This window comes from Myxocyprinus asiaticus, chromosome 1 (genome assembly GCF_019703515.2).
Source record: "Myxocyprinus asiaticus isolate MX2 ecotype Aquarium Trade chromosome 1, UBuf_Myxa_2, whole genome shotgun sequence".
Lineage (NCBI taxonomy): Eukaryota > Metazoa > Chordata > Actinopteri > Cypriniformes > Catostomidae > Myxocyprinus > Myxocyprinus asiaticus.
Genome location: NC_059344.1, coordinates 54,691,103 through 54,712,570, shown reverse-complemented (window position 1 = coordinate 54,712,570; position 21,468 = coordinate 54,691,103). Strand labels below are relative to the sequence as shown.

Below are 21,468 nucleotides of genomic sequence, written 5' to 3'. Positions count from 1 at the left end.
ATAAGTGATGCCTATGCAAAATTGTGTAGGAGCTAGAATATACATTTTTATTGCAGCCAGCAAGTACCTGACTGATCTGAAAAAGCATGAAACAGCTCAGTAGGGGGCAGCTCAGGCTTGTGCTCAGGCTTTATATGCCGCTCTGCTCTTCTCACTTTGTTCTCGTCCTTTTTTGATTACCTATTAAGAGTTAAACTCAGCAGAAGTAGCAAAAAACCCTCCATCACCATTAAATAAATCACTGGTCGCTTTTTAAAATGTATTATCACTGGGGGGCTGAAAAATGCTTGATTTAGCTGCAAAATCTGTGGATTGTTATCTGTGAGAGCAACAGCTAAAATAAATGCAGGACTTGTAGTGCAGTAGTGCTTCTCTTTAGCCAATTACCTACTTGACAATGCCTACTTCCATTGATTGGCACTGACCATAAAAATGGAGCCTTGATGAATAAGACTATGAAATTAGGAAATGCAGAATGTAGTAAAATGTGTAACAAAAAGCAATATTTACAGTATTGTTACTTTTGTCCTCCACATCTTTGCACTTAAAGAGATTCTATATTTTATTTATTCATTATGCATGTCATTTATGCTTGTAAAACTTCGAAGTTTGTCTGTGTACAGTAGATCTCATGCTCACTTCAAGTTTTTTCTAGAAATTTAGACTGAGAACATTCAGACATCACAGTCACATGATGCAACTTATTACGTTATCAGTCCAGTCATATAGAGGGAACGGCTTTGTTTATGTGATTATTGTAAGACTCTTCTCTCTTTTTCAGGACGTTGTCTCTTCATGCTCTGAGGCCCGAGCAGTGGTACAGTGATGGAGTGGCATACCCTAAACTGTCCTGGCTCTGTACTGAACTCCTGCCTAAACTATCACGCTGGGCTCTAGAGAGCAAGACCAGTGAGTTTAAGAGCACCCTGTCTCTCATACCAGTGGAGAAGTACAGCGTCCTTTACCAGCAGCTGAAAGAGAAGTACAAAGAATTAGTGAAGGTGAGGAGGCAGAGATATTTATCGATATCATGTATTGCCACATGCATCAGGGATTGACTGGCCACAGGCATGGTATAGGACTTTCCTGATTGGCTGGCATGTCGAAACCAAATTCATATACAAAGTAACCAACCTTGTCTCATAATGAAAATGTGTCTCTATATACATTTTTGCAAAACTTGTCATACGTGTCTCCAGGTACAATTCCCATCAGTTTCCAGGAGAAATGAACACTAGAGGCGCTACAACAACTGTGTGTTTTATTCACTTTCACTCAAATCATGACTTTAATGGCTGATAATGACTTCTTAAATACTTATGTTTCTCTCTATTACTCAGCCCCTGCTATTTTACGAGATCGACACACTTTTACTCGTATCATTTGAAAACGCTACATTTCAATGCTTGTATTACAGACCCACCAACATATATACACTTATTCCAGAGTGAATAGCTTGCGCGGCAGCTCACCTGATAGGGTTTTGGACTTTGAGTTGGAGGACCGTTGTTGAAGTCCAGCCATTAACTCAAACTGACACATGACATTGCAGAGTCATAGAAGCGGCACGGAAATTTTATTTTTCATTTTGCTTCTGCATTTTAAAACACCAATGGTTAGGTTTAGGCGTTGATTTGGTAAGGATGTCTTTTTTTAGCATCTCATATTTTAAAACACTAATAGTTAGTGTGACAGGTATCTTGCTCTCTTTATTAAGGAGGAAGCGGGAGCCTGGTAAACAATCCACGCAGTCTTTTATTGACAACACTTTTCAGTGTAAGACAAAGTATTGGCTTTTCAGCACAACATGCACCCACAACACGAACTCGGCTGTGTGCGCCTCTTTCTTTCCCCTCCGACAGTCAGGACAGTCCAGCTCTCACTAAAACACAGAACAGCTGTTAGAGATAATTTCCCACAGGTGTCAGTCCTTACCGTTCTCCTTCTCCCAGCCTCGTTCTCCACAGATGTCGCTCGGCCACACCCACATAAACACATACCCCCATCATCCGACTCAGGCCGGGGAGCCTGTGACTCACTACCCCCCATTTCTAGAGAGGAAATCTGCCACAGATATCTGCACCCCTGGCCTGTGGACCAACTCAAACTTAAAAGGCTGGAGAGCCAGATACCAAGGGGTGATCCGCACAGGATGAGGGGAGGGGGAGGGAAGAGAGAGAGAGGGAGAGAGACAGAGAGAAGAAGAGGGCTCGCTGCCCCCGAATACGGCGCCATATAGTCCTCAGCCAGCTGGACCGCCACATCCAGCGATGCCGATAATGGCATCATGCAAAAATGTTGTCATGTTCACATAAATATCATGAGATCAGGCTGAAAGTAACCCCACCATGCATACAGTACATAAGTCAAGATAAGAAAAATCTGTAAAATTACAATCATCAAGGGCCTTGAACATTGTTGCATGATTCCCATTTCTAAAATGTGATGTAATGTTAAAATAATATGCTTAATATGCAGAGACAACTATAAGTAAATAATTCATAGGTTGACCTGGCCAAAAAGGACATTAACATTGCTTAATCATCATAACATTGCTCTGCAAGCTCAAATAGCAACATTGGCTCAACCAGTGGTGTGCGTTTGGGACAGGACTATCGGTTTGTTTGACCAATGGAAGACGGGGGAGTGTTCGGGACAAAAGGATGTTCTTTTCAAAGCCTATTTAAAAACATTATTTTGCAATTCTGTTTGGTGACACTAGTGGCACTGAAATTACACATCATTTTTAACCACCCAAACATTTAGCATTAAATAAAAATTTTATTGTGTAATTTAATTATGTTGCCTTTGCAATGTAAAAACAGCTATTTTAGACAAGTGAATATATAAGAATATAAGTGAGTAAGGGAAATAGTTTCTGTTACAGTATATAGTACAGGATTATCCACTGCAGAGGTTGTGATGAGTCTTCATAGGTCCTGGGCCATTTTTTTAGTCTCAGACGTGCATTCATTGTTGGCTTGCATTGGATTTGTCTGCAAAATTTGACATGTCTGCAAAGTCGTAAAAATAATAGAAAGCTATTCATTGTTTGAGGTCTGGCCTGAAGTTACTGATCCGGAGAAGTTTGTTTTTGAAGATGTTGCCATTGCTACATATCTGTTGGTAAGTTGTAATGTCCCTTTAATTTGCTATTTATGTGTCTATAAATATCTTATGTTTGTTTTTAATATAGATATTAATATATATATACTATATAGTAAAACATATTTGAGAACATTTTAAATTGATATTTATATAACATTCTTAAAGGGATAGTTCACTCAAAAATTACAATTCTCTCAACATTTACTCACCCTCATGCCATCCCAGATGTGTATGGCTTTTTTTCTTCTGCAGAATGCAAATTAAGATTTTTAGAAGAATATCTCGGCTCTGTAGGTCCATATATTGCAAGTGAATTGTGGCCAGAACTTTGAAGCTCCATAAAGCACATAAAGGCAGCATAAAAGTAGTCCATATCACTCCAGTGGTTAAATCAATGTCTTCAGAAGTGATATGATAGGTGTTGATGAGAAACAGATCAATATTTAAGTCCTTTTTTACTATACATCACCACCTTTGAACAGCCCCGACCAGTAGGCTATGATATGTACGAAAAATGCGAATCGCCAAAAAACTAAAGAAGAAGAATATGGAAGTGAAAGTTGAGATTTATAGTAAAATGGATTGCTGCCTTTGTGCTTTTTGAAGCTTTATTTTTTTGGTCACCATTCACTTGTATTCTGTGGACCTACAGAGCTGAGATATTCTTAAAAAAATCTTTGTTTTCTGGAGAATAAAGAATGAAAGTCATACACATCTGGGATGGCATGAGGGTGAGTAAATGATAAGAGAATTTTCATTTTTGTGTGAACTATTCCTTTAACCCTATCATAACTGACAGCTGTTAAAATGTGGATTGCCTTTGTTAAACAAATGGGCTTTAATGTATTCTTGGACACAGCATATCAGAGAAAACCACTCTGTTTCTCTGTCCCTGGTGCAGGTCTTGTGGGGTGAGGAGCGTGTTGAAAAGGGAACAACAACCAAACAGTCCTTTGTTGATCTTGGCTGTGGAAACGGCCTCCTGGTTCACATTTTAAATAAAGAAGGGGTAGGTTTACTAATACATCTGCTGCCGTGTTGAATTACTACACCGTCTACCATATGTGAAGCTTGTGAATCAGCAGAGGAGCCCCTTATTGTTGAGCTCTTTTGATTTGTTATTATTCATCCAGTGTTAAAATCAATGATACAGCAGATACCATGCAAATAAAAAAATAAAAAACACAATGAGCACCCATTACTATGCCGTAGCTTTTAATTATACAGGAGATTAGAAATTTGACTCCCTCCCTCTTGGGACTAAAAGGGAATTATATACAGTTGCTGTGATGTACTTTATGGTCTGCGTTGATTAAAATGACTCAGGTTTAAGTTAGTCATGCACTCCTGGGTTTCAGCATCCTGGAAAGGGCATTGACATTCGCAAGAGGAAGATCTGGGACATGTATGGTCCTGGTACACATCTAGAGGTAAGTTGTCATTGAAGATCACATCTTTCTTTTATAAGAGGGTTTAGCCTCGTTTTCACAGCCATTCAAAGCAGTTTTGCCTCAGAGTTTATCGTTCTCCACATATATATATAATTTTAATGTGCACTAAACATTTGATAAATTGTAAATACTACAAACACAATCTTTAATAATGTGAAAATGTTGAAAAAGAATGTTATTGGTATTGTTAAGGGAAGCATCACTGTTGCTACTGTTCATAGTTTTTCAAAATTCCTAAACTTAAGTGTTTAACTTCGGCCCATGACTCATTCCACGTTGTTTGTGCTACGGACATGAAAGATAACTTAAGTTGTGCTACTTGTTGAAGAGAGGTGGGCTGTTATTTTTCTAAGCGAACAGACATTTTTCACATGTTGTATGATAAAAAGGTTGAAAAAAAAATCCCATAGACTTTGAAGGAGGGACCCGAGCCATTTCTAGGGACCAGAATATCATTGAGACTTGGGGTGAACTCTTTTGACTTGGGCCAAAAAGTAACACCCTAGCAACCACCCACAATACCCTTGAAACGGCCTAGCCATACACTAACATGCAATTTCTTTCAGAAAATTTTATAATCTAGTTGCAAAGAATAATCTTTAAACAATAACTATTTATGTACCTATTAGAAGGAAAAAATATCTTTTTAATTAAGTTGCTAAATGAATAACAAATATTCAGAATAAATTCTGCTAAACAATGATTAAAAACCAGTATCGGAATTGCTATGTTTCAAGGAAGTCAAACCTATTTTCCACTCAATCCTGTTGTTAGACAAGCCTTGTTTTCTTATTTTACTCTGCTCATTCTAGAACATTGCTCAGAACATTCCCAGAGCTCTATTATTTATAGTGTCCTGCACTGAAAGAGGAGCAGAGATGCTTTAGTGGCAGGTCTAGCAGGAAGCTCTGTGAATTTAGGAGGTGCATTTGTGCATCAGTGAAATCCCTATAGTATTTCAACATCGGTGAAACACATGGTGTGCCCATCTGCACAGATGCACTACAGTCTGGAATGTCATGAGTGGGCTGTCTGCTGAAAAAATGAGGGGGTCAAGGTTCATGCAGTAGCTCAGATTGTTCTTGTCAAGCTGCATGTAGGTTTGTTTTAGTACATGATCTGATTGTAATTTGTCATCAGCACAATTGAATAAGTATTTTTTTATTTGTCCTGTATGCAAGAATGCTCCTACAGTATGTCTAGCCACTTTGTAATTACCACCCTGGATCACACTTCCATCAGAAGCATGCTATTAAATTACTCTTCAGCATTATGGTTGTCAAAATGCAGTTAACCCCCTTGCTGCATAAATTATAAAGCTTGAACATGGGAGTGGGACCCCCGGTTGATTTTCTTAGCGTATCCATTTCATACCATTATGAGTGCCTCCCAATGTCATTCCGTTTTCAGCCAATGATAATGAAATGCGGCGGCTGCTCTCATCTATTTCAGGAAAATGCCATCACACCCAGCGATGGCTTCCTCTTCCCCACCACAGACTGGCTGATTGGAAACCACTCAGATGAGCTTACACCATGGATCCCCATTATAGCAGCCAGGCAAGTCATCAGCAGAGGAAATTTAGCACTAGATTTGAGGAGACACCTGCTCTCCAGTTAATTTATCTGAAGTGATTGGGGACTTTATGTATTCTGCTTTTCCAGCATTAGTTTTGCGCACTAAATAAATGATTCCTAATGGTTTGGGATGATGGGGAGAATATTTAAATGAGCTTTTAGTTTGGACAAAAAACAAAACAAAAACAAAAAAGTTATTACAAATAAAATGTCAAATTATTTAAAATGATAGTGGGGAAAAAAGAAACAAATTTCCTCTCGGGATCAGATTGGAGTTCAAATCATGGTAAACAATAAAGAACTGCTAGTTTAGCTCTAATCAGTTTGCTAATCCAGTAAGTAACGCAATTGAAACACCCAGAACACCCTAGCAACATGGTATTTTTTCAGAAAACAAAACTTCCAAGTTGCATAGAACAATCTCAAAACAGAAGCTCTTTTCTAATTTAACAATTAGAAAAACAACATTTAAAAAAGCTGGTAAAAGTTACTCAAAAAGTAAGTATAATTTGTGTTATGACAACTAGTAACTATTATTTACTGAGTAATGCACTTTTATATACTGTAGTCCCTTTAATGTTTGCAGTGTGACCGTTACCTCCCACAGAATTATGTGACTTTAAACTGCAAGGACCTTTTTTTTCACATTTATATACATGGGTTTAAAAGGCTGGCATTCACCTTATTCAGCAGCAGTTATATTAAATATAGAGATATAAATCGCTTCAGATTGTTTCAGAAGAAAACACTGGTCTTTTTGTATCCTGGCTCAGACACTAGATGGAGATGGTTAGCTTGACCAATCTATTCTTATATTGTCCCTGTAATGTTGTGGAATGGTCTGGATCTGTCTCACCATCTCTGGTTTTGTTATAATTAAAGTAGTTGACAGATGTCAAAAAAAATTATATATATATATATATATATATATATATATATATATATATATATATATATATATATATATAGTATATACAGTATACTGTATTCATAAGGAGAGGGGTATAGCCTAATATTTATGTTCACCACTTTTAATTGCCTTTTTTTTTTTTTTTTTCAGTTCATTTAAATACTGTGCAAATATCTCTCTCGTTATCTCAATTAATGAGATCATAAAAACAGCCTGTATGGTAATTATATAATAGAAATAGAAATCTGTTGTTTAAAATAGTTTAAGATGACCTTTAGATTGTCACGCTGCAGGACACTGCAGTCACTGCTGGACAAATCATGTTAGCTACTACATATTAGATATTTACCTTTTTTATTGTGCTTTAATTGAGAGAAAATAAATAGGCTTCAGGTGAATATTAAGGAGAGAGGACGCATAATATTTATTTTTGGCTTTATTTTACAGCTTCATTTTCTGTTACAGTACGATTTCCTGTAAAGCTGCTTTGAAAGCGCTATACAAATAAATGTATCCTCTCATACAGGAAATCATTCCTTGTTTTTACCAACTCGTACTTTTAAAATCTCTTCGTAAAACGATTGGTAGTTAAAGCAAAAATAACATATCCAGACAAAAACACAATTCAGAATGGAGCCTCATGCAAGTGATTGCAAAAAGAGAATGTTCTTGGGAAACAATGTTACTGTAATAAGTGATGTATAATAACTCATTAAACATGTTTGCTGACTGTGACTGTGATAATGGTAGCAGTTGCTCATGTACAGAACTGGCATCGCCTGAAAACTATGTAGTCTGAAACTAGGTCAAGCTGAGCATTACTGGACTTGAAATGCCGCTGGTCAGTTAACCATAGAATATTTGTTTTTGGTTATTATTAATTTGAAATAGAGGCTGTTGGATATGTTCTTTGTAGATATGTGGAATATTAATATACCAAATGTCTCAAGTGTCTATCTTGTCTAGATCTTCTTACTCGTGCCGCTACTTTGTGCTTCCCTGCTGCTTCTTTGACTTCTTTGGGAAATACCAGCGCAGACAATGTAAGAAGTCACAATATAAGGAGTACATCGATTTTATCACTGATGTCAGCACAGAATGTGGATTCCACACAGAGGAGGACTGCCTTCGGATCCCCTCCACTAAACGGGTAGGCTGTGCCAGTGTCTAGACTGGTCTGTTTGAAGCAGGCTGTTTTTGAGATCAATTTATATTACTTCCATTAGCAGCTCCTCACTGTGCCATGATCAAAACAAAAGATCTCACAGACGGAAGAACATATTTGGCCATTGCACCGCCACTTTCTGTTTTACAGTGTCTTGTGCCATGTGACACGTTTTTAAGATGGCTTTTCAATGTAAAAATAAAATAAAAAAAAACATAAAAACCTTAGGTTCTGTTCAATTTAGTTGCTCTCTATCTAGCTGTTTTAAAAGGAAAAATGCACCCTGTGAGTATGCACTCAAATCTTTTCCAACAGAGTGTTTAGCACTGTTGCTACCCAGGACTGAAATGTACACGTGTGCAGTGTTGATACAAATATCTGTGTGATAAATTGGACAAATTGCCTGAAAATGACATAGTAACTAATCAGTAGAATAAATGAGGCCCCTTTTTGCCACATTTGGGTATAGGGGTTATTGATTTTGATAGCTAAAAAGTCGAGTCATTCAGTTGATTCTTTTGAAAAGGTTTTTAATCAAGTGAATCCAAATTTAGTTTTAAGGTTTTTAGGAAAAATGAATCTTAAACACCTTATTTAACTCTGTTTATAAATAACTAAACCTGGTTCCCGCCATGAATATAGCCATAGAAGCTGGCATGGCGTAAAAAATGAAAGAAACAAACAAAAAGTCGAGCCACACTATAATTTTCATGATCAATCATTGCCGTCATTTCCGAGTACTCTGGTACTCATGCCCATCCCTATCTCATAGAAACATTTTCTCATCTACATTTAGTATCTCTAGATCATACCCTTTTTTCCCTCTGCCCTGTTGTAGCTTTATTCAGAAGAATGCATGTGAATCTCTGAATTGAGTAGCAAAAAATGGTTGTGTCTTTCAAAAACAGCTCTACATAGACACTACTGTATACACTCCACTGGCGGCTCTGAGGTTGCGAATTAATGTGAAAGCCGAGGTAAAAACAAGCCGTGCTTTGTAGAAACTTCTCATTCTGCCGTGCTGTTCTCTTTTGCAGGTATGCATCATAGGCAGAGGTAGGAGTTACGCCGAGGCAGATGAGGCTGTAGTAGAAGAGAGACGAAGTGATTATATCAGAGGGCGTCAGGCCTTATTCACAAGCTCAGGGTTGAACATGAGTGCCAATCAAAGTGGCCATGATCACCTTGAGAATGGACAGGACATCCCAACCCCAGGGAGTGACTGGGTAAATGGCTTCCAGCCGAGAGAGAAGATCGAGTCTGTCAGAAATTGTGCGGCCCTTCCGAGGGATTTTGTGGATGCAGTGGTTCTGAGGGTGGCAAAGGCCTTGCTGAGTCAGACTGAGGAAAATGTGGAGAAAAATGACAGATGTGATACGTGGAACACAGGAGGTAAGAACAGTTCTACATCTGTTTCAATTGGCAATTGGCAATTCTACTGTTTGAGTAGCCAAGGGTACTGTATGTGCAAAAAAACTACCTTTATTTTCAGAAACTTTATTATTGTAGGATATAATCTGAAATGAATCATGTGTTTTAAAAAGAAGGGACACATTTATCTTAAGAAATATAACCTTGATTTTGCAGCACCAAAATGGAAAAAGAAATCGTAACCATATCAACAAGACTGGATCGGTACAGAAAGCCTGGATCAGTACTTGCTCCCTGTTTAGTGAATAACTTAACCTCCAGTGTGCTGTCTGTCTGCACTGGTATCAAAACAGTTTGAAATGTGCCTTATTTTCATCCTAACTCCATAGAAAGCCTCTGAAAGCAAACTTTCAGCTTTTGGATGAATACTTTTATTCTCAATATGAAAATGCATGGTAAATATAGGAATATATTTACTAATGTTAATGAATAGAACCATATTGTACAGTGATGATAAAATATAACAAAATGTATATTAAAATGAAGCGAAATGACCCACAGATGTGTTATAGTTGAAAATTATACAAAATAACTATCATGTTTTTTCAACTTGAGGGAATAAGGTCCCATTTTCCACATATGTGGACTTCATCTTTATCAACGTGCTGACGCGTGAACAGTGAATGGATGTTTTAAAGTGGCAAATCAAACTAAACTAGAGACACTCCTCTTTACACAAACAGGTTTCAATGAAAAAACTTAGAGGTTTCTTATGAGAGGCACTTTTGTTGGCGCTGCGCCCATAGGAACGCTTCACGGAAATCGACGTCATGCTGTTTTGTCGTGATGCTGTATGGCAGAAACGTAACCTTAAAATGACAGTGTAGAGTCTTATGAACAGTATTCAGTCTGTTTTAATTCATTTTAATTATGTGTTGTTTATAAAACGAAGCCAAAATACAGCGTCCACACATGTGGACGCGGGGTCGTACAAAGTTATGTTCCACACCAAATGTCACATCGAAGGATAACAATAAGATAATTTTTATAACAATTCATTATAAAAATGGTATAAGTACATGTACACAAAAAGTGTACATGAACTTACCCGTACACCTTTTAACAATAAACTGAAATAAAGGGACACAAGGGATGTGAGGAGTTAACCAAGGTATTGATGCGTAAACAGAAAAGCAGTACACAATGACCCAAAAGGTTCTATTCGCTTTCTCCTCCTTATCTTGACAGCGTAAGTTTCTCTATGTTCTTTCTCCAATTAACACATACCATCTTGCATAACTCACATAACATCTTTCTCATGCTGAAAAAAGAGACTAAAGTGAGAATCGTGGGGATAGCACTTAAGCACTGTGGACTTTAATGCACTGTAAATGCAGAAAAATCAGTAATTGTGTCAATAACTTCATATGAAGTTAAAGCAAAATTATGAAATGCTGTTTCCTCTGTGGTTAGTTATCTTAAAAGCAATCTACTTGAACATGATTCATCATATGGAGTGACATGCCAAATGTTATCTCTTCATACAGTATGATTTATTGTCACATCATATCATATTTTGTCGAGTTAGGTCAATCTGGGGCGTAACTGAAATCATTTAGCATCCTCATAGCATACTAACTGCCAAAAGACAACAAATGAACAAGACTTGACCAAAATGGATTTGCCTTTTTAAACATACCAACCAAAATTACCCCCTGATGTTTGTATGTGTTTGTTGTGCTGATGCTGGCTTAACATACCTTTTAGAGCTACTTGGCTCATGCATGGAAAACCGATGACAGATTACAGCAAGCAGAGCGCTAATTCACTTTGTAGCGTGAGGCACATACGGACTACATATTTCTTGAATTAAATAGCACCCTTTTGCGGTTTAATAATCACACTGGGTCACGTAGCGACCTGCTTTTCCAGAGGTGAGAAGCTACTGTCAAAAGCACACAGAAACGGAAAGGGCTTCACTCCAAAATAAAGCTAAATTTAAATGGAAAAAAAAGAATATGATAGAAACATATCACTATTGTACTGTAATGTAATGCTCACTTTAATACTACTACTACTACTAATAAATCAATAGTAACTGTATTATTCAAGCAATATCTCACATCTGTGAAGCTCTGATATGCAGCAAGTTATTTGACAAAAATAACTACAATGTTGTATTTTGGTTTGCGCTGTGAGGTTCTGTATAAAACCACTTAATTTGATTAAAGTAAAAAAAAAAAAAAAGAAACCAAAAGGTATCAGTATTGGCGAGTACCTTAAAGGAGGTATCGATATACGTACTCGTTTTCAAAAAAATGGTGTCGCAACATCCCTATACAGTACAATATACTCGTGTCAAACTATGTGTTATGCAAAGCTTGTGCAAAATGCTAATTAACCACTGCTAACCCTTCTATTATACATGGACATTAGCATATATATTGTCATGTTTGCTAAATTTTAATTGCATACTCTATATTTTAAATGGAAAAATAGGATTTGTTCTTGTTGTTCGATTTTGTTTGAGTGAACACAGAAAACATCTGCAAGATGCACCAGATGAGCATTTTTAAGTTTAGCTCAAAATTCCTCAGAAATCTCTGAAATACTAGTGTGCTGATATTGCAGTTAACATTACTAATGCACTACAGCTAATTTCCAAAAATCTGACCAACTGATTCGATTCCAAAAGAATCTGAAAATCAATATAAATAAAAGTAATAAACTAGTTCCATGTACTGTAGCATCCATTATCATCAGAAAGCATGACTGCTGACCTTTTTGAACTTTTTCACTCTTCTGCTTGTGTGATCCACACAGTGTATGACAGAATGAGGCAGGCTTGTGCACACACATAATTCACATTCCGATTTAGTTATAACCCTTAAAGGAGTCGCATGCAGTATTATTCAATACACTGTTGAGAGAAAAAAATAGAGAACAAAATAGACAGAGAGAGAGGTGGTTGCCCTCAGGGCAGATCTTGGATGTTGTTGTCTGTTTGAATTATGCACCCTTGCTTTTATGTTTTATGCATGAGTTATACTTGTGTAGAGGTATTTCAATAAGGTATTTTAAATGACATGCCTTTAAAAGGGCTGGGACATGTGAACTTAGGGCCATGCACCCTTGAAGCATTCCTGAAAAACCATTGATATTAGCTTATGTAAGACCACTGTTCATAAAAACTTGTTTGTAATGCAGTATAAAAGTTTTTACAAGAATTATGTTTTTATGACCAGTCAATAATTAAACACACACAAAAAACAGACTTGAAATGCTTTGATTTAGCTACTTAAAGGGATAGTTCACCCAAAATTCTCTCATCATTTACTCACGCTCATGCTATCCCAGATGTGTATGACTTTCTTTCATCTGCTGAACATTAAGATTTTTGGAAGAATATTTCAGCTCTGTAGGTCCATACAATGCAAGTGAATGGGTGCCAAAAATTTTGAAGCTCCAAAATCCACTTAAGGACAACATAAAAGTATTCCAGACGACTCTGGTGGTTAAATCCATGCCTTTTGAAGCGATATGATAGGTGTGAGTGAGAAACAGGTCCATTTTTAAGTTATTTTTCCTCCTGTTTTTGGTGATTCACATTCTTTGTGCATATTGCCCCCTAATGGGAAGGGAGGAGAATTTATGATACAAAAATGACTTGTATATTGATCTGTTTATCACCCACACCTATCATATCATGTCTGAACACATGGATTTAACTACTGTCATATGGATTACTTTTATGTGGATTTTGGAGCTTCACAATTTTGGCACCTATTCACTTTTGGCATTGTATGGACCTACAGAGCTGAAGTATTCTTCTAAAAATCTTCATTTGTGTTCTGCAGAAGAAAGAAAGTCCTACATATCTGAGATGCCATGAGGGTGAGTAAATCATGAGAGAATTTTCATTTTTGGGTGAACTATCCTTTCAAGTAAAATACTGTTACTGATACTGTTACAGTACAATATTATCAGTGCATGCAAAGACAAATGTATACAGCACAGTTGTTTCAGTTGCATGGTTTTCTCAGCCATTAATTTACATTTGCTTACTCTCTCTTTCCAAGAATTTCACACACCATTGCACTTGTGTATATGGCTGTGTGACAATAAAAGTGATTTGATTTGATTTGATAAAGGGCATCACATAATGCACTATTATGTTTGTACTTGATATTATATTAGGACTTAAAATGCAAAGAAGTCTGGCACCTGTGATTTTAGGCCAATGTCTTTTGCATGGTTTGTAGAAATCCATGTTTTCCACCTGTTGAAAGATGTTACTAGTATCTCTTTTTTTGCATGTGACTTGCTTTTGGTTAAAATGTAAAATTTATCACAGTAAGGATTTTGAAGTTGCATGCTATCAGTGTTTTCATGTTGTTGTTTTTTCTTATTTGAAGAGCTGTATGTCACGTCAAGTCAGATTTATTGTAAAGCCCTTTTCACAATTCATATTGTTTCAGTGCGGCTTTACAGGTAATCCTGCCTTAATGTCTTAAAGTCCCCAGTGAGCAAGCCAAAGGCAACTGTGGCAATAACAAAATCTCCATAAGATGTTAAGTAGTGTAGGGAGAAAAACCTTCAGAAGCAACAGACTCCTCCTCTCTGGCATTACCATAAAGGTACATCTGCAAAATATAATCTTGCTGCACAATAAGTGTAATAATAGTAATGCTTTTGTTGAATAAGTTAAATGTTTAAACAGTAAGGATACACATTTTATTGTAAGGATAATGATTAGTTTATAGTATTTGGAGCCTATTCTAAATTGACTGGAGAGACGCAGGCAGTGTTCAGTGAAGTGTAATTTTCTGTCTTGACTGGTACAGGCTGTAATTGGCAGAATAGGCATCGCTGTAAGGATTAGTTTTTTCCCCACACCAGTGTCAAAGTGCATGGACTCAAACTCCTATATTAAATGGCTGTGAAGACCTCTCAAGAGCTTTTCTGAAATGTTCCATCTACTGCTCAAGAACAGGTGCATGTGCTGGGTGAAGGTTAGGACAATGATATATCTGTTAGATGAGCTTCAGCAGACCCAAACTGACATTCACTAATTTAGAACATGAACTCGTGGGTCAAGGCGTCAGAGATTGGGTTCACCAAGCACTGCGGGGGAACGGGTTTCTGCGGCACATCGGGTCTCACAGCCCATGGGTCTACTCATGGTTGCTATGGCAACAGGTTTACGGTCTGAAGATTCCAGCCAGCCTCATTTAAAATGTGTTCCATGAGTACTAGGAGGGATTTCAGATGCTATTTATAAGTGTACATGAAGCGGATGCTTATTTGATCACATATAGAAACACATTGTAAAGGCCTCTTTCGGTACGATGAACTTATTTTAAGTGTAAATTTGCCTTCGGCTGACATGTGTATCATTTCCAGCAGGGGCTACTTGGGCAGTGTAAGATGAAATGTAAGGTGTTCTATTACAGAGATCATAGGTTCAGTTCTTCAATACTGGGTTTTCTCAGGAAATGCAATATGCCATGTTCAAGTGTAGATTGCTTTGGGTATTTGCCTTCAAGAAAGATCTATTTGCTGGTGAACTATTGATTCAAAGTGCATTGATAGCAAGTGGTGGGTATTATTTCCAGTGGCTTGTAATGGCCTGAAAGATCATAGTTCACTGTTTTAGTGTGCCATTTAAACACTGATTAGCAAACTACGTTTTACAATATTTGAATCTCTCTCGTTTAGTGAAAAACAGAGGCATCTGATGCAATTCCTCTAAAGTACGGGATATCTAAGACAATAATTCTTTGACAAGGGTTCTTTGGCAAACACCATCCATTATCTCACATGCTCGAAGCGGCTGCTGTCAACTGAGTCACAAAGCTGTAAAAGGGTAAAAAACAAAATCAACTACTGATCTTACAAAGGCCAGTGGGAAAGTTTACAAATTAATGCAGTTCAGTGATCACAACAACTTCAGAAGGTATTTTAATAAAGTCATGTATTGACCAGTGTCAAGAAAAATGTGACCTTCTGTATTTGGCAATGTTTGTAAAAACAATGAAGAATTGGAGTGTGTTTTCCTATGGGTAATCCAATGATTTGATGGAAATAACAGAAGATGATTCAACGAGCAATTTTGGTCTCATTCTCTACTGACTATTATTGATATTCCTTGTTGTTAATTTATCATATAAGTACAGTGCACTATTATAAATATTTGAGGTGCTTTTATTCTGATTTTTAGCAAGGTTGTTTTTATTTCTGGGCTATATATATCTCTATACATCAATCTACACTCCATACCCCATAATGACAAAGCAGAAACCAGATTTTTGATAACTTGGCAAATTAATTAAAAAGAAAAAACTGAAATATCACATTTACATAAGTATTCAGACCCTTAACTCAGTACTTAGTTGAAGCACCTTTGGCAGCGATTACAGCCTCAAGTCTTTTTGGGTATGGTGCGACAAGCTTTGCACTCCTGGATTTGGAGATTTTCTGCCATTCTTCTGTGCAGATCCTCTCAAGCTTTGTCAGGTTGGATGGGGACCGTCGGTGGACAGCCGTTTTCAGGTCTCTCCAGAGATGTTCGATTGGGTTCAAGTCCAGGCTCTAGCTGGGCCACTCAAGGACATTCACAGAGTTGTACCTAAGCCACTCTTGCATTGTCTTGGCTGTGTACTTGGGGTCATTGTCCTGTTGGAAGGTGAACCTTCGGCCCAGTCTGAGGTCCTGAGCACTCTGGACCAGATTTTCGTTAAGGATATCTCTGTATTTTGCTGTGTTCAGCTTTTCCTTTAACCCTGATCAGTCCCCCGGTCCCTGCTGCTGAAAAATACCCCCACAGCATGATGCTACCACCACCATGCTTCACCGTTGGGATGGTATTGCGCAGGTGATGAGCGGTGCCTGGTGTCCTCCAGACATGACGCTTGGAGTTGAGGCCAAACAGTTCAATCTTCATTTCATCAGACCAGGGAATCTTGTTTCTCACAGTCTGAGAGTCCTTTAGGTGCTTTTTTTGCAAATTCCAAGCAGGCTTTCATGTGTCTTGAACTGAGGAGAGGCTTCTGTCTGGCCACTCTGCCATAAAGCCCAGATCGGTGGAGTGTTGCAGTGATGGTTGTCCTTCTGCATGTTTCTCCTATCTCCACACATGATCTCTGGAGCTCAACCAGAGTGACCATCGGGTTCTTGGTCACCTCTCTTACCAGGGCCCTTCTCCCCGATTGCTCAGTTTGGCTGGGCGGCCAGCTCTAGAAAGAGTCCTGGTTGTTCCAAACTTCTTCCATTTAAGAATTATCGAGGTCACTGTGCTCTTGGGAACCTTCAATGCAGCCAAAAAACATTTTTAGACTTCCCCAGATCTGTGCCTCGACACAATCCTGTCTCTGAGCTCTGCCGGCAGTTCCTTTGACCCTCATGGCTTGGTTTTTGCTCTGATATGCATTTTCAGCTGTGAGACCTTATGTAGACAGATGTGTGCCTTTCCAAATCATGTCCAATCAATTGAATTTGCCACAGGTGGACTCCAATCAAAGTGTAGAAACATCTCAAAGATGATCCAGAGAAATGGGATGCACCTGAGCTAAATTTCAAGTGTCAGCAAAGGGTCTGAATACATATGTCAATGTGATATTTCAGTTTTTCTTTTTAATAAATTTGCAAAGTTATCAAAAATCAGGTTTTTGCTTTGTCATTATGGGGTATGGAGTGAAAATTGATGTGCATAAGCATAAGGCTGAAACATAAAATGTGGAAAAAATGAAGGGGTCTGAATACTTTATGAATGCACTGTATAAATATATATATATATATATATATACAGTATTGAAAATGTGTCTAATATTATCAAAACAACAAACATCAAAACTGACTGTGCTGTATACAGCAATTTCTAATCATTTTTCTACAACACTATTATTCAATATTGTGATATTGAATGTCACATTTCTTGTAATTTTTTTTATATAATATACATATAGCCCAGATATATTTTGTATTTTTTACAAGACAATGACTTTTGACAATGACAAAAAATGATTCGAAATTGCCGCATACAGCACAGTCAGTTTTGATGTTTGTTGGTTTGATAATGATAATATTTGACACATTTTCAATACTAAACACTAATTGCCTTCTTGAATACAAGGCCATTCGTATTTTGATAGCTTTGAGGTTGTTTACGGTATTTATGGCCTGACCTCTCGTTCATTCTATATGACATCATTATTGTGCTCGCCTTGTTTTTCAACCACCTTCTTAATTCCCTCTCACACCCTCTTTTTGTCTTATTCAGGCAGTCTGTTGATTAGTGAAGTAGCTGACCTCCTGGATCAGTCCACTTTACAGGCACTAAAGAAAGAGTGTGGAGGTCTCCAGACACTGCTAAAAAACAACCACCAGGTGTTCAGAGGTATTTAGTGTCCTTCCAGCACTTTAATTTCCAGCTATGAATTATGCTTGATGGATGCTGACCCCCTGTTACCTCTGAAAGTTTGGCTTCTGAGCTTTTTTTTTTTAGCATGTTGGCAGGGTTTTATACAGTTGAGTGTGTGATTCTGTAAATGTCAAAAAGCAATTTCAATAAAAAGTGTGTAAAGTTGACGTGTGTAATTTCTGCGCCACTAGTGGCACCAAATGGAATTGCAAAAATAAACATTGTTTTCAAACTGATTTCCTGAATATTCCCTATGTCTGCCATTGATAGAACAAACAGTCCTGCTTCAAACTCACACCATTGGTGAAGCAACTGTTGCTATGTCAGGCAGTTGGGATGCTCAAACAAACAGAGCAGTATTTTCATAGCGCCACGGAGACACATTGTTTAGATTGAGGAAATCAGCCTGCGAATGGCTTACTTATATTTGTCTCTGCATATCAAGCTGGGATAGGAGAGAGTATTTTAACACTGAAAAAGTTACACGTTTCAGCTGTAATAGTGCCATATACATTATTCCCTTAGTGTAAATACAGTGTATATTTGGAAAGATAAGCAGAAATCCATAGTGAAGTGTGAATATGCCTGGAAGGGGATAAAAAGGGAATTTAAGCACTTCAGCTCATAAGAGAAAATACAGGCAAGCTGAAACCCCCACAAAATATTACCCCTTCAAAGGAATGCTTTAAAGTTGCCAATCTTATTTGATTCTCATTTCAAGGCTGACAGATACATTTTACAGATAATAATAAGTGACATTTATCTCTGTTTCTATTTTTTTTTCCATAGTGGAGGGTGGAAGGGTCTTTATTCGGGATTGGAGAACGTATGCAGCAGCACAGAGCTCTAGAGTGAACTCCAAACGCAATCCGCCCCCCGCAGGTGCCCTGAAGACCCGGCTCTGTTGGTTCCACACCCACCATCCCCATGGATGCCCTCTACACTTTGAGAATTGTGCCTTTGCTCATGGTGAGACTGACTTGAGACCTTCCACAAAACCCCCCAAAAATCAGACCTGAACAGAAGCCTGTTTTCTTATAAAGTTGCTTTACTAATATTTAACTTGATTTTTGGAGAAAGAAGATAATTTTTTTTTTCTATAATCCACTAATCATCCAAAGTGGAGCATGTTTTAAGATGTCAATTTTTTATTTTGTTTTTTAAATGAAAGGATCTGAATTTGAATATCTGTTTTATGAGAAACATGTCAAAATGAACATTTCCAGTCACATCCATCAGATTTCATTGTTCAATAAATTTTCTGATATGCAAAGAGATCCTTTGACTTTTGGCAGGAAATCCCCATACTGATGCATAAAAAAGGCTTGTGTTGAGAGAGGGCATGTGCAGTGTAAATGTTAGGGGCATGAATAATTTGCAGGGCCACATGGGGGGTTGGACCGTGTGTGGGTCACTGCCCCTCCACTCAAATGTCAGCGGACAGGATGTTCCTCTTAGACTTGCAGGGGTCAATCGAGGTCACATTTTTTGTTGTACATCATGGATGCAGATAAATACATCTGATTAATTCAAACTGAGCAAACATTTACAAAACAACACAGTAAAATATTGGACTGAATAATAAAATACTGAAATGGATTTTCAAATGTATTGGAGTGGCTTGTGGCCTGATATTTAATCAATTCAAAACATCTTTTAACGTAACAACGCTTTTGTTGAATATCTTATCCACTATATCCAGTAAGTCTAAAGAACCATATAATGTTAAAGCAATATTCCGGGTTCAATACAAGTTAAGCTCAATCGACAGCAATTGTGGAATAATGTTTATTACCACAAAAATCAATTTAGACTTGTCCCTTCTTTAAAAAAAAAATATAATAATAATTGATTGGGGCCAATCTGTAAATGTTAAAATAAACATTGTTTTGAAAGTATAGCCACAAAACGCAAACAAAATGTGTGTTTACATTATTTTTGTAAGATAGAATCTTTCTAACCTTTTTTATGTTATATCCAATTTTACAACTTCATTGACATGACGACGTAACAGCAGAAACTCTAAAACCATTAACGACCATAAAAGCAACAATTTAAACAACTTCAAACAATATACAAGTTTTAACAGAAGAATGAATATGCTTTTATAAAGCAATAAGCTTTACATTTCTGCCTTTAAACACTTCAAAAATTGAGTGAAAAAATAAGTGCCTCACTGTAACCTCGATATTTAGACAAGTTGAAATGAATTTTTGTAGTAAACAACATTATGCCACAAATTCTGTCAATTTAGCTTAACTTGTTTTATATATTATATTATTATATTATATTGAAAAAGCTGGATTGCTTCTTTATTTGTAAGTCACTTTGGATAATAGCATCTGATAAATGATGAAATGTAAAAGCTTAAAGTAGAGAACTAACCTTAGAAATGATATATAATAAAATTATTATAAATAAGGCGCCTAAACCATGCATTCTTCATGGTATGGCCTATTTATGTCAACCCATGAAAATTGCTCTTCTTTTTGCCTTAGCGTGCATTTTGTTCTTGTTAATTAGCATAATTTGCACATATGGTTGTTGATCATTCCAAGGGATGCAGATCCCTTTAAAAAAAATTATTTATGAGGACAGGTCTATGGATGGAACTGCCAGTATATGAAGATGAGGGAAATTAAAATGTGGTCTAAATGTTTAAACAGAATTTCTGTGAGGTTAATGTTAAGAGTAGAATAAGCACTCGGTGCTTTCAAAGTCTTCATATTCAAAAGCAAGGAGCTTGGCTCAGGTTTGATAAAGCTCTAGTGGGAAGCAATGAAAGCTAATGAAGATGCATGGTTTCATTGATTGGTCGAAGGTCGTTTGAAACAGACCACCATGTGTTTCTTTACTGGGCCAATATGTTAGATGTAGTATGTGGTGTTGTTGGTGTAATTACAGTGCAGATATGTGTGACCATTCAGTGTGTTGCAAAGAGTTTGAGGCAATTTATGTAAGGTCACCTACAAGCCTGTAGGAATCTGTCAGTCTCTTGTCTGCTGATGTGAAATCAATTTGTTAATGGCTCTAGATTTTCATGTAAAACAGATGACTAATCGAGTGGCCCTGATGGTCTACTATGATGCTGTGACTGCATCATAACCATTTCTTGTTGCATCCTACACTTTAGTAAGTGAAGTTTGGCAAAAGGTAAGGACACTGAGAGATACATCTTAGACATTATCAAATAATGCAACAGAACACGCACAAAAAGCTTTTGAAGGTCTCTCAATGTCGAAAGAAGACCTACGCAGTGTAAAAACCTCGACGCCTAAGCCATTAATACAAAAAACAGCCACAGACAGTGGTAAAATTGAAGTCTGGGCTTGATGCCTTTATCTGCTATCTTAAGAATTTTACACACTCGACTCCACACAGAATAAGCAAGTCAGACAAATGGGCGGCCAAAGCTAAATCTGGGTCAGCAGAGGAGCGAATGAACCAGGTCCTGTCTTAACTGCACA

The 21,468-nt window shown here is 37.3% G+C and overlaps 1 protein-coding gene across 1 annotated transcript in view; it reads left to right on the top strand.

The window, feature by feature from the left end:
• Positions 1–20,525, top strand: part of LOC127446658 (probable tRNA (uracil-O(2)-)-methyltransferase) — a 23,512-nt gene extending 2,987 nt beyond the window's left edge. The window contains exons 3-11 of the mRNA XM_051707773.1: positions 782–1,001; positions 3,058–3,126; positions 4,010–4,117; positions 4,467–4,538; positions 6,012–6,118; positions 8,013–8,196; positions 9,249–9,603; positions 17,861–17,977; positions 18,791–20,525. Coding sequence (XP_051563733.1) covers positions 782–1,001; positions 3,058–3,126; positions 4,010–4,117; positions 4,467–4,538; positions 6,012–6,118; positions 8,013–8,196; positions 9,249–9,603; positions 17,861–17,977; positions 18,791–19,020 — 1,462 coding nt within the window. The 3' untranslated portion in view covers positions 19,021–20,525. The remainder of the gene's footprint in view (positions 1–781; positions 1,002–3,057; positions 3,127–4,009; positions 4,118–4,466; positions 4,539–6,011; positions 6,119–8,012; positions 8,197–9,248; positions 9,604–17,860; positions 17,978–18,790) is intronic.
• The last annotated feature ends 943 nt before the right edge of the window (positions 20,526–21,468 follow it).